This window comes from Indicator indicator, chromosome 5, assembly GCF_027791375.1.
Source record: "Indicator indicator isolate 239-I01 chromosome 5, UM_Iind_1.1, whole genome shotgun sequence".
NCBI classification, from domain to species: Eukaryota; Metazoa; Chordata; class Aves; order Piciformes; family Indicatoridae; genus Indicator; species Indicator indicator.
The window spans coordinates 16,331,122-16,344,780 of record NC_072014.1 but is presented as its reverse complement, the minus strand read 5'-3'; the positions used below and the strand labels follow the sequence as shown (position 1 = coordinate 16,344,780).

At 35.7% G+C, this 13,659-nt stretch overlaps 1 protein-coding gene across 45 annotated transcripts in view; it reads left to right on the top strand.

Moving 5' to 3' along the window:
• ABI2 (abl interactor 2) overlaps positions 1-13,659 on the top strand; it is a 59,466-nt gene that overhangs the window by 33,370 nt on the left and 12,437 nt on the right. For 9 of the 45 annotated variants that reach the window (XM_054380783.1, XM_054380779.1, XM_054380774.1 and 6 more), the window contains 4 exons: positions 1,257-1,433; positions 11,209-11,306; positions 12,081-12,227; positions 13,245-13,369. In XM_054380783.1, coding sequence (XP_054236758.1) covers positions 1,257-1,433; positions 11,209-11,306; positions 12,081-12,227; positions 13,245-13,369 — 547 coding nt within the window. Of the gene's footprint in view, positions 1-1,256; positions 1,443-4,716; positions 4,735-11,208; positions 11,307-12,080; positions 12,228-13,244; positions 13,370-13,659 lie in introns of all 45 variants that reach the window. The other 36 variants (XM_054380794.1, XM_054380785.1, XM_054380786.1 and 33 more) reach the window with 12 other exon arrangements.

The window sequence follows — 13,659 nt, the reverse complement described above, 5'->3', positions numbered from 1 at the left end:
AAGTTGTATGATCTTGAAAATACAGTGTTGGGAAATGCTAGGTTATCTTGATAGATGGTAATTTAAGATTCCTTGTAATGCCCTGGTATTTGTGGAAATTCTTCTCTGGAATGAAAGTGTTTTTGTAAAAAATTTTGTAGTTTTAAAGGTTGTGGTGAATGCACAAGGTGACACAGGATTTTGCTTGTTTTGTTATCAGAACACAAAGGGGACAACCCCATTATGTCAGTCCTTGCCTACAGAAGAATAAAATTTTAAGAATGTGTTATGAAAATGAGTTCTCATTTGTACCTGTTCCTTGGATACTACAGGTTATGTCTCCTAACTGAAACGCCTTTATGGTGCCATTCATCACCACTGAAGTGGTAACAAATCCTATGAATATTTAGAAATCATAATGGTGGTTTTATTTTTTTATTTTTTAGCCTGTGGCTAAAATGCAAATTTTCTATAAGAAAAGCTGTTTTGTGAGTAAGGAATTATTTTTGTTTTAAATGACAGGATCAACTCCACGCACCATGATTTAACAGATTTTATTTTCCTGGAAGGGATAGGTAAACTTTTTTGTAAGTTTTTCCTAGTCTTATTACCAAACAAAATTTGAGTACATGTGTTTAGGCAACAAATTTTTGGTGGGTTTTGTCTTGAATTAGAGATTCACCTATGGTAGTCATTGTGGAGGGAGGGATTTTCAGTGTTGGCCTTACGTGTTCTAAGTGAAGGCAGGGGGCTTAACCGGTGGCTTTGTTGTGGGTAAGTTAGTACTGAGCACCTAAATTTAGTCATTGCCGTGTAGTGAGTGCTAGTTAATGACTGAAATACTTTGTCAGTTTCTCTGAGGGAAATTTTGTTCTAGGATATGACTACCAATTCCAGCTTAGCAAAGTGCTTTACAGTGTGAGAAAACCCACTTGTGTTTTGGTTTTCAGATCATAAGGTTTGGAAAGGTAGGCTTATGCTTCATCTATCTAGAGCATGTTTCAAAGACCAGCTTAGGGAGCAATTATAAAATTAAAAAGGATAATTGAAGGAATCATATAAAGCAGTGTCTGTAAATTAATGGGAACTAATAAGAATTGAAAGGAGAAGGAAGTTAACAGTAAATTGATCAAAGATGATGTAACCAAGTATATGTAGTGATATGTTTAGCAGAATACACAGAGATCTTTGAAACTTTGGAACTAATTCAGTTTTTTTTAATATACTCTGTATTCAAATGCATACAACTGTTAGTAAATACACTGCGTCTTTTGTAGACGGTGGACATTCACAAAGAGAAAGTTGCTAGAAGAGAAATTGGTATCTTGACTACAAACAAAAACACCTCAAGAACTCACAAAATCATTGCACCAGCTAACTTGGAGCGACCAGTTCGCTACATCAGGAAACCTATTGATTATACAGTTCTAGATGATATTGGACATGGAGTGAAGGTAGGTGATGTTGTTAAAACAGCCAAAATGCTGAAAATACCTTGTCTTTGTATATTTTAAAAATAACCTGATGCTTTTCGTGGTAATATACCAGGTTCTCATTGCCTGGCCAATCTGTCTAAAAACGTAAGAGAAGTTGGGTCAAATTTACAGTTGCTCTTTCCCATTCTCTTGCCCTAGTTGTTCTAAACCTTGTGACCCCACTAAATCTTTCTTCTGAGGATATTCAGGACTGTGTGTCTCACCTTCTAAAAATGCTTCTAAATACTTTCTTGTGTGATGCTGCTGATATACTGTCACTTTTCTGCCTGAATTAGCACCACAAAGTATGATCCAGCTGTAATTGCTGCTGGTTTACTTTGAAGTTCACCCAGAGAAAGGGTTTGCATGAGAAGTATTCCGTACTCCCTTTTCTTCTTTCTGTCAGTGTCAGTTATACCCATATCCTGTGATGTGCTTTGCTAAACTGAGCTCTCTACACCTTCTGTGCCATATGAGGTTTCAGAATGGAAATATGGCTGCCAAGTTCAAAGCCAGTTGGTTCTCCTATTTTGACTAACAAAAAAGGAGTTATTTCGGGGTGAAGATCATACTGAGATGCAACTAACTGGTGCCTATTGTATACAAGTGGTAGATCAGTGTACACAACAGTGGTAATATCATGTGTAAGATGAGACAGGCATTTTAAAAAGCACATCTTGCATGTAAACATAGTCTTAGGAGGTGTGAGCACATTGTTAACTTGTTAACTGCCAAGAAAACAAATACGGAAATGAGAACACTGCCAATGTTAAAGTTTCAGGAGAAGAAAGGTAAATAACACAAAATGGTGGTGTTTTTACCAGACAGACTAACAAATCTGTAAACCTGCTAAGTAGCAGTAAGGTAAGATGCTTCTTCCAGTCAACGTACGCCAGAATTTATTTTGCTTGACACCTAACTGCATTAGATTATCTAAATTGTTCAACTTGAACTGTCTGCTTTGAATAGTCATTTAAATGGCAATAGATTGCTTAACCAACTTAAAATTCAGATTCTGAACAGTTTGATTTTACTCAAGGTCTTCTCAACATCCTGTTCATTAACAGAAAGTCTTTTTTTCCCATTCCTTCCCAAAAGAGTCAACCTCAGTTTGTAACTCTAAACAGATTTTAAAAAGAAAAGAAAAGTGACTCTAAGCTTAATTTGGAAAGCCAAGCCAAACAATAGAAGCCCAGCATTAATAACTACAATTTTGACCGGCAATTTATTATCAGTCTTTGGTTAAAGTCTAGTTCTTAAAAATTTTGAGATTTCGCAGGTCAGCGGAACTCCTTCTGGATATGGATGGAACACATTAACCTGTAGGATTACTGTTGCTAATACTGTAGTGATCACTTTTTTTAAAGGAGATTATATTTGAACTTGTTAAAGAATTGCTTTGCAGCACAGTATTATCACTGACTCTAAACCATTATAAATTGGTGCCCCGCTTGCCCCAATGTAGCAGAACCACGCTGACTGTGATGCAGTGAATTATGTTCTTTTGAAAGAATATGGTTCATCAAATGGATGATGACTCAAATGTGTACTTGGATCTAATTAAAGTTCCAGTTAGCATCACAGTGCCTTAGTCTACATTTTTTGTCCTCTTTCTGATTTTTCTGCTGTCAGGATTTCCTTCTGCTTCTTGAACACACAATTAGGCATTGTCAGGACATTGAAAGAGCTAATGTAGCAGGCATTTATTGTAAGCTCTGAGAAAAATGTCAAACCGGACAGAGAATAGTACAGGACAAAAAGGGAGCATCCTTATTCAAAAAATCCGGTATGCCATGTTGAGAGATGTGGTATAGGCATTTGATCACCTATTCTTTCTGTTTAGAAATTCAAAGCACAAGTAGATACCATCTTCAGGGAAAAGGGCTTTACAATATGGTTTCTTAACAGATGAGAGGAGAATTTAAGTGCCACTGTATCATTCCAGCAATTCCTTCTCATGTTCCTTCCCTGAAGCAACAATGCTACAAAAATCTAAAGAGCCTGTTCTCCAGGAGAGACTTACTTTCATTTTTTTTTTTAATGTTTCCTGAATTAACACGGTTTTCCAATCTCTCCTTCCCTCTAAAGAGATCTTCAGTCAAGAAGATGGGGAAGGAAAAAAGTTAGGTCTGATCCATTCCAAGTGCTGCGTACTGAGGCACTGTAATTACCAGGCAGTAATTACTGTTGTGCAAAAAGTCTATGCTCATGGGCCCTCTAATGTAGCTGGCCGCTCTGACAGGTATAGGGGCACCTGGTTTTTCAGTGTAGCTTTATGAAACAGACACTGTTTTAGTTAATAGATCTCTTAAACTTTAAACTCATACCCAGGATATTTTTCTAGTAAATGAGATTGTTTCTCTTTTAATACATCAGGATCTTTTCTAAATGGGTGAAACAGAGCAGTTATGGATGCACGACTGTTGTGATTCTGCATGTTTAATATCAGATATGTAATGATATGTTTAGATTATCTGAACAGAAAACAGATCAAATTATGTTCAAATGGAAAGATTAATACTTTTGAAAACATTGAGGAAAGAAGATGGTCTTGTGCTAATAAGATACAGGACTTAATGTCAAAAAGCTAGCACATAAGTTTTAAAAAATATTTTGCTGTTTGTTAGTGTCTTACCAGTATTTTCTAAACTATGTACTATGTGGTGCAGTATCCATATGGAGTGCCGTACATATAAGATGTCATGATTTGCTCTTGATCTTTGTTCAAGAGAACAAACTTCAGGGCATCAGGTTGAGTTAACTAACAGCATTGTCTAGGAAAGAACGTATATTAGCTTATTCTAGAGGCTTTTGTTTCAACCAGTTATAAATATGCTAATGCATGTAACAATTTAAATGAACTCAGGGTATTGACAAGACTATCCTTTGACAGTTCAAATACATTAATCTCTGAAGTTAATCCATCTAGATCTCATAGTCCATTCTGAAAGAAGCTGACTTAGCACTGTAAGAACTTGAGTGAACTGTGTACATGCAATTAAGCATTAATTTTAAGCTGTTAACCTAAAGCCTTTGTGGTCAATGTGTATATTAAAAGTTTCAGTTTGAAAATCTTTTGTTCATGACACATTCTGCTTTAACCACTCGTTCTATGATCTACTGATACATTATTTCGTTAATGCTGAATGCTTAACTTTTTTCTTTCTTTTTCCTTTCTCTTCATATCCTGAAGTTCCAACTAACCTTTCAATGCTTTTTTTTTTTTCCTTACCTCTTTTATTTGCTCCATTTATGCATTAAGTGGTTGCTTAGATTTAAGGTAAGAAACCCCAGGGCTGGATTTCCATTCTTGTTCTTCTGAGACTATTACACACGGGGAGATGATTAACATGTTAGTGATTGTAGCAGAGAGAGCAACACCTGCTCTCCCTCCTGTGTATCAGACCCTGTGTTGAATGATTTCGTTGCAGGTAAATGTTTTGTGATATAAACTGATGTATTTATGTAAGAAGCTAACACAGTTAATTTTAAAAGCTTTGTGGCAAAACGCTAACTGCCTTCGGCATATCCACCACATCATTTACAAGGGAGAAATGTTGTGCTAACCTTGTGTAGACAAAAAGATACAGTGAACAGGCAACGGCTGAATATGAACCTCCCCCTGTGTAATATTCTTTTTATCCTATATACGGTGTAAGTTAAGATTTGATTTGGATTCATTTTTCAGTGTGAGATTGCTCAGATAATGAGCTCCAAAGATGCGTTAAAAAAATTAAGATCTGAATATTATTTTTTAAAGTTGCAGTATCCTTAAGTTTTTCAGAAACTTCTAGTACTGTTTAAATACCAAGACACACCTGTATATGGACATTTTTACAAATTTAATAGTTGTGTGAAATATTTAATAACTCTTAAACAGCAAACTAAGTGATTTATTTAGTTGAATATTAAATGAATCAATGAACTCAGACTGAAGTATGAATTATGTAAAATTCTCAAGGATCTCAGATTTAAATGTTAGTAGCATTAGTGGCTGCAGAAGTATCAATAAAAAGCATCAAATCAATTAGACAAGCAGTTAAAAGAAATTACATGATACTCTGTTGGAGTTCATAACACATTAATTCATAGACAGGTTATAGCCTGTACTGAGATATCGTCCTCCTCCTGAAGAGCAGCTGGTTGGGGGAAAGAGGGAATGAAAGGTTTTGAATAGCAGCTGGCATAGTTTTAAAGAGGGAACTGTGTTTTAGAACATAGGAGATGAGTATGTAGTATGAAATATTTTTCATAATTAAGTATTTTCCATGACTGGAAAAAGCTAAAAGAAAATATTCATTCCTGAAAAGATTGACTGTAAAAGCAGGTATTACTGTAGATATCCCAGTAATGGCTAGATGATACTTCTGGCAAGGTGTTTAAGTGTATGTAGCACATGTGATCACAATGGAAAATGTTTCATAGATGAGAGATTTCTTGCATGTCATTTTAAATTTTTTACATGAATGTGTCAGGTAGAGAATTTCAATTCACATAGTGTTTGACTGCTTTTTGTTAGTGGATTGCAAAATATATCTCCTCCTGGCTTTATCTTTCTGACTGTTTTAGAGAATGAGAGAGTGGCTACTAACTCTAGTTCTGTGAGAATAATAAATTTATTTTATTTACAAGAGATTAGATATGAAGTCTTTACCCTGCATTTTTTTGTGGCTGCAGAGGAGCCTTAGTCTTAGCTAAGAGTTACACTATTAAACTGACTGACTGTTGCAGGGCTAACTGTGCTTTTGTCTGGATAGGTAACTTAAATTTAAATTCTAAACAAATTTTGAAGAAAATTTCAGTTAGAAGTCAGAGGAATATTAATTGAAATTGACATTAAGTTGTTTTTGTCTCCCAGACTTGGTTCTTCAATTACTTTAGGTAGGTGGATGTTGTTTAAAAAAAAAAAGGTAAACACGCTTGCTGAAGCTTCGACTTGCAGTCATTTGTCAAGACAACGTTGAAATTTAGATATTTCACTTCCCTATCAACTGGTTAATCAACTGACAAACATATAGTTTGATTAGATATGCAGAGTAAGTATTCAACTGGCTGAGCACATCCTGAAAAGGAATTTACTTTGAGGCAGCAGATGATGAGCAAAGAAATCTGTTCATCCTGTCATCCTCGCTGTAGCATTACTGAGGTGAAGCAAGGCATGGAAAGGTAGTTTTGATTCAACTCTAAGTTGTTTTTCTGAAGTTGGGTATAGAATTGCTCAAGAAGGTTGGATAGCTGCTTGAAGTTTTTGAGTATAATCCACTGATGCAACACTTTCTAGATTTTTGGCAAAGGTGATTCTTTTGAAGTCCTTAAAGTTCTAGAAAATTTGATGTGACTATAAGGCACCCCTTAAAGATTTTAGGACTAAGTCCAACTTTAGCTTTAGAAAGTTGCTCCTCCTTAGGTTTGATTATGTGAAATATCTAGTATTCAGGCTTTTGGGGGAGAAAAAAAAAACACAAACAAAAAAACCAAACCCACTTTGTTTTGATAGTTGAACTGGCAATGAGCTGTTTTTTCAGAAAAATAAAAACGTCAGTTGAAATACTTTTTCTGCAGGCAAGTTCCTAAGCTCCTTACAGGCATGTAAATATATAGTGCATCGATGCAAATACTTATTGCATACCTGATGACCAGCTTTTATATCTGACCAACTGTGTATCTCTCCACTTTGTGTTTGAATTTTTTTGATGATGAAAATGTTGCCAAGAATTTAATTGAAAGGACTATAGGGTTTGTCAGTTTTAATGAGTTTATATCACTACAAATTTCTTACATAGTGGAGTGATAAAGAAGTTCAATCTGTTAAATGTCTATAAAAACGCAACTATGAGGGAAATTCAGTCTTATGTTAGGACTGTAAGGAGGTGATTTAATCAGTGGGATATATGAAAAAAAAATATTGCCATAAACAGAAATTGGACAAATAACTTTTAATTATTTAAAACAAATCCCCAAACTTAAAATTTTTGTTTTCTAAGGGCTCTAGTCAGCCCTGTATCATGTCTTGAAGTCATTCAGATATTACCTTTCTAAAACCGAAATACTAACGTACCCTTTTAAAATGGAATAGTCTTGTTCCACAGAGGTCCATTTCTTTACAGTTACTTTTGTGGCTGTTACTGTGCAGCTGGATCTCAGAGTGTCCTCTGGGATCTGTTATGTAGCAAAGATTTTCTTCCTTAGCAGATCTTCAGATTACAGCTCCAGTGTTGTAAGAGTTACAGCTTTGGTGAGAGATGCTTCTGTGGTCCAGATGCTTGCTAACTGACATAGAAAAAGCTTCTGCAAGATATCCTGTAAAAAAAAAAAAAAACCTTATCCAATATCTCCAAAATTTTTAAATGATCTTCCCTGTAATTTCAGTTGGTAATATTTTCGACTTCTGTGGGAAGAGGCAAAAAAAGAATTGGAAAATCAACTGCATGCATTCTGCATAGAACCTGGGTACTACTTGTCTGTTCACAGGGCTGTCTTCTTGCTTTTAGAACAGTCAGATGTTTGGGGTTTTTTCCTGAGCTTTGTACTTGAATCATTGCTCTGTTGTTTTTCTTCTCTTTTAGTATAGTGCTTAGCTGTTCTGGTAGTGGTGAACAAAGGGGAGGTGGTACTTTGTCTTTCTTGGTTGCAGGCTCTGTTTTGCCACACAGTTTCCGAAAAGAATCTGTGAGGTTTAAACTACAAACCTACCAGATTTTTGGGTTCCTGCAGTCAACCAACCAACCAACCAAGAGATGCATTCCTCTGCTTTCACCCTCTAATTAAAGCAGTTGCATCTGGATAGTTCCAGCTGTGCAGAGCTAGGGGAAACATCATCAGAAACAGTGCAACTTTTGGTAAATTCATACATGCTTCAAAAAATGTTTGTTGGTTTTTTTTTTTTCTTTAATTTGACAGCAAATGCAAATGTGACCTTGAGTTTTGTGCTTTGGATTTTAGAAATTTGTAAGAAGGATGTGTGTGGATGAAGATTTGTGTATGGAAGCTATCTTTACAACTATGTGCAAAATAGATAAGGCAGTAAAATTTTGCAAGAAAGGAGGTATTAGTGGCTTTCCTCGCCCCACCCTCACCCCTTCATGTTGCAAATTGTATAGATTTCAATTTTATTTTTCTTTCTTAAGACAGTCTGTAACCTTTTTTAGTGCCCTGCATGTTGTTATTTATACAGATCTGTGCATTTGGATCAGAACTGTTAGAACAATTTTGTATTCTTCATTTCTCTTCTGTGATTATTTGATCCTAACCAAAGGAGAAATTACTCAGGGATGTTTAACTTAAAGTAGCTGATCTTAAAGCCATCTTGAGATTTGAAGACAGCCTTGTAAACTTAAATTAAACTCTCAGTGTAAATTAAGACACCCTTATAAGCTTAAACTCTTAATGTAAACTCTCAACATTTCAATTTCAGTGTTGAAAAGTCATTTCAAAGAGTCTGAAGCAGCTTATTGTTGATGCAATTCCCCATCTTTCAGTGTAATCTTAAGGATGACTTCTTTGTGACTGAAGTCCCTTGATTAAACAAGTATCACTTTTTTTTGGTCACGTTTTTTTTAAAGCTTTCTTCCATCCTCCGTCAAGGATATGTTCCTTCTCAGTGTTAAAGAAATTAAGTCACTGGAGTTCTGTGTTAGGCAAGTATTACTTACACTTCTTACTGTATACTGTCTTTCACTTCTACTGTTCTTTCTTTTCATGTATCTTTATCACAGTGGAAGCCTGAAACTTGGTATTTATTCCTGCCATGATTGTACACAAATAATAAGAGTCTTTATGGAATTCCATATTCTGTATGGAATCTCAGTAATAACTAGTGGTTACATCACCTGTCCAGAAACAGTAGCATAGCCAAACACCTAAATGAACTGTACAGGGGCACATGAATAGTCTAAGTTTGCTGTCATCTAAAGACATCCAAAACCCCTCCCCAACTATGCTTAATGGGCTCTTTGAAATACAGCAAGTGACAATGCAGTGAGTGTTTAATTAAAGTGGTGTTTTTTCCTTTGTGGGATTTTTTTTTCGGCAACTGAAATAGGCAGGTGGGGGAAACAGGTGTCTTTGAAAGAGGAAATACAGGGGGTGCTGCAACTTTAAAAAAAAAATCAGATTGTGCTGTTTCTTAATGTTCCGTGTATAGAATAAAATACACTTAATTTTACACTTTCCCTTCTTACCTTCAAGTAGTTGTAGTTCAGTGCTTACTTCATCCCTCACTTGAATTAACTTTGGATTTCTCGTTGCTTAGAGTTGGCTTAAAGGACTTTATAGTGCTGTGCAAAAGAATTGTCTTAAATTTACTTTTGCACAACTAAATATGAACATCTGTTTTTGAATCTGACAAAAAAAAATCCCAAACCCAAACAAACCCTAAAAACTCTCCCAGCACTTAGTTTTCTTTTCCTCCCAGCAGACTGAAAAACGTGATAGCTCTGGGATTATTTGGAGCTAGGGATTCAAGTTTCAGTGGACTAGAATACAGAATATGTTACCCTTTACACTGTATTTATTAATGCACAAATCTAAACATTGTCAGGATTTTTAGCAAGTTGTTGTAGTCAAATTTTTAAAGAGTAATTTGCCTTTAATGATGTTTGCAAATACTCTTAATGCCTTGATCACTGTGATTTAAATTTTTTATATGGGAGGTAGAGGCAGGAGGCAAGACTTAGGTTTTGGAAATAAGTGCTCTGAAGTAGAGCATGACAGGAACAACAGAAAAAAATATGTAAGCATACAGATTTAAGTTTGTTGAATATCTCTGTAGCTAAGCAGTAGTTTGAACGTTCATAAATCCAAGCTGTTTAACAGAGACTTCCATGTAAGAAGACTTTGTAGTGATTCCTGTAAGGATGCATACTTTGAGAGAACTATGCTTAGCTGGCAGTGCACAGAGGAGCAAAATGCCTACATTAACAATTGTTTATGATGCCTGGATTGGTCAGTTAGTCAGGAATGCAGGGGATGTCTTTTTTTTTTTTTTCAGAAGTTAGAGTAAATTTTTTAATGTAAAAGTTACTTCATTATTACTTTATTCTTGAAGAGAGGCAGGGGCCAACAGGAATTGCATCACATCACTGCTGGGTATTTTTCTCCCCATCCATTTATTTCCTAAGAGATTAACTTGCTGCAAATTTGGTGGGGGGAAAAAAGTACATATTTTAATTTTTCTCTATATAGCTTTCTTTTTATGTTTATTTATACATAAATAATATTTACTGTGAGTTAATTTACAATGAAGACAATTACAAATGAAAACTTTTGATGTCATACTGTGAAGATATTTAAACATTAATGGATCATATTTGGAGATTGATTTCTCCAGATTTGTATGAATTACATTAAATTGTGACCTATTGGGTATAATTTAAAGTATTAAATATATTTTTGTGAAGTTATCGTTCAATAGTGTAACATGAAATAACTGCCTTTGTCTCAAGAGATGACTGGAAGGTTTAATCAAGTTTGATATGGTGTAGGTATTATCAATCATTTAATGTTTCTTTAATAGCCTAAAGGCAAATTCACTTTTTGTATATACGATTTTAAAAAAAACCTGTGTAATAGAGTCCTTTGAGCACAACTCTAGACTTCTAGCAGAGTGGAAATCGCATATAAAGTGCATGGCCTCTCAGTTTTTTTTGTTTAGACCTTCCTCTACTTAGAGTTAATTGCTCGAGGCATCTTAGTGTTTCTCACCCAAGAAACCGAGCTTAGTGAATGTTGTTCTTCTCCCCATTCTCTTATGCAGGTCAGCACACAGAATATGAAGATGGGTGGACTGCCTCGTACAACACCACCCACACAGAAGCCGCCAAGTCCACCGATGTCAGGAAAGGGAACTATTGGGTAAGTGCAGTTACCAAATGTGTAATTTGCTGTAGTGAACAGAAGGGGGGGGGGAAAGGGGAAGATTCTTTTTCTGTAGTGTTGTTTTTATTGTTGTTTGGTGGTTGTTGTCATTTGGCTTGTTTATTTGTTGTTTTTGTTTGTTTGAACCATTCACAAAGGTGAAGAGGTATTATATCCACATCCTCTTACACTGATCACGTTTTATATATCATTTAGCATGTTTCTGCCAGAAGACAGCAGGCATCAGCAGCCTTTCTGAACAGGAACCTTTTATCATTGCAGAACACTTTAGAGCAAAAAATCATTAACTATGGGGCTTTGACAAGTGGTGCTAAACAACTGGAAAATCAGCATGTGGCACTGTTCATTATTTGTGCTGTGTGTGATAAAAGTACTTTCCTGTTAAGTCTGTGAACTTGACTTTGACCTTAATAAAACATGCTAGAGCTGGGATGAATGTGGTTATTGGTATATGATTAACTATATACATACAGACCATGGTGTTTTATTTTATAACAAGGTCTGAATTGCTTTTAGAACAAGAAGGGGATGTGTGACAGGGAGTTTATTAATAGAAAGACTGAAGTACGTAAAGGACGTTGTTAAATTTTTTTTTTCTCGTCCTATGAAGTGGGTACTACAAACTTTTATGGAAAAACATTTTATCTCCAATTATTGATTGGTATGTAGCTGTCTTTTAAAGAATGAAAAATCATTGGTTTTGTCTGTGTTAGCTTAATTCATTTCTGAAATATATTTGTCCCTGTGTAGCCGTCACTCTCCCTATCGTACGCTAGAGCCAGTACGTCCCCCAGTGGTACCAAATGACTACGTGCCTAGCCCAACACGCAATATGGCTCCCTCACAACAGAGCCCTGTTAGAACAGCTTCTGTGAATCAGAGGAATCGCACATACAGGTATTCGGTGTGGTGGTGTGCAGGGTCTGTTTACTATTGTATAAGCATATGGGGAAAAATACTATGATAACTATCAAATCCGTCTGCAGTTGTACAGTGAGGCAGGCTAATTCATGACACGGACTAGGAATGTTACTTGGCATGACGGGAATGCACTCTAATAAAACTAGAATCATGAATCATGTTAAGATTGTTGACTTCATCCCCTAGTCATGTTAATTTTAGTGCTAACACTTAGTTACAATGCTTAATTACTAAAATTGTGGTCTTTCAAGCAGGTAGATCATTATATTACTTTAAAGAACGCTTACAAAACAGGAAAAAACTTTGTACGAAACTTTCCTCCTACGTGTTGAAGGAATGCGTTTATAGTATGCTTATAGTTCACACTGTTCTTTGAGCAGCCATTGATCTTAATAGATGGAGTAGCTGGAAAGAGCATTGTATTTTGAGAATACCGATAAATTTGAAATAGAATAAAGCTAAACTAGAAGGCTAGCATTTTCACTGGGATAATTAAGAATTTCATGATGTAACAGGTCTAAATACTTCCCTTGAAATTTTTGCTTTTTAAGCATTGTAATTACTTGAGGGTGGCTAAACAGATGGACTTAAAGTTTTAAGAGAATTTAATTTTACTATCTTAAAATTTCCACATTTCAATAATCTCATGTGAAAGCATATAAATCACTCTCAACAGGCTCCATGTTTTATAAGTTATGGGAAAATGATCTGTATTTGCTCAATAGGGGGTTAACAATATTGGAGTGATGTACTTTGAGCAAGGTTCTGGAAGCGTTTAATTTATGGGCAAGTTCACTGACACTAACTGGAAAACTTGTGTTGTTGCCAAAGTGAAGAGTTTTAAAAAAAAATTAACTTTATGTAGAATTACATCATTGTTTCTTTCCTCTTGTTCCCTGCTACTTTGAAATACTAAGGTGCTCTTTGAAGGATCTTATACTTAAATATGCACAGCAGCATATTCACATCCTGGGTTATTTTGGTTTCTTACAGCAGCAGTGGGAGTAGTGGAGGAAGCCACCCAAGTAGTCGGAGCAGCAGTCGAGAGAACAGTGGAAGTGGAAGTGTGGGTGTTCCTATTGCAGTTCCCACACCATCTCCTCCCAGTGTCTATCCAGGTAAACGAAAACTTCCTCTTTCTGACTCACCATTAATCTTTAGCATTTGCAAGTCTCTTAAACCCCAAGAAAAGTCTCAAAGTTCATTATCCAGAAGCATGCAAGCCTTGAAAATTGCTTGCTATTGATAGTATGAGTTTGAATCAAGTAGTATTTTTTTCAGGGAGTGTCTGATATATTTTGTCAGATTTTTTTTGCCTGGCTGTCTCCATGTGACTGAGTAGGACACAACAGCCTTTTCACTGGCCTGGGGCAAACTTCTCCCTTATGCTTTTAAGCATAAGATGGGG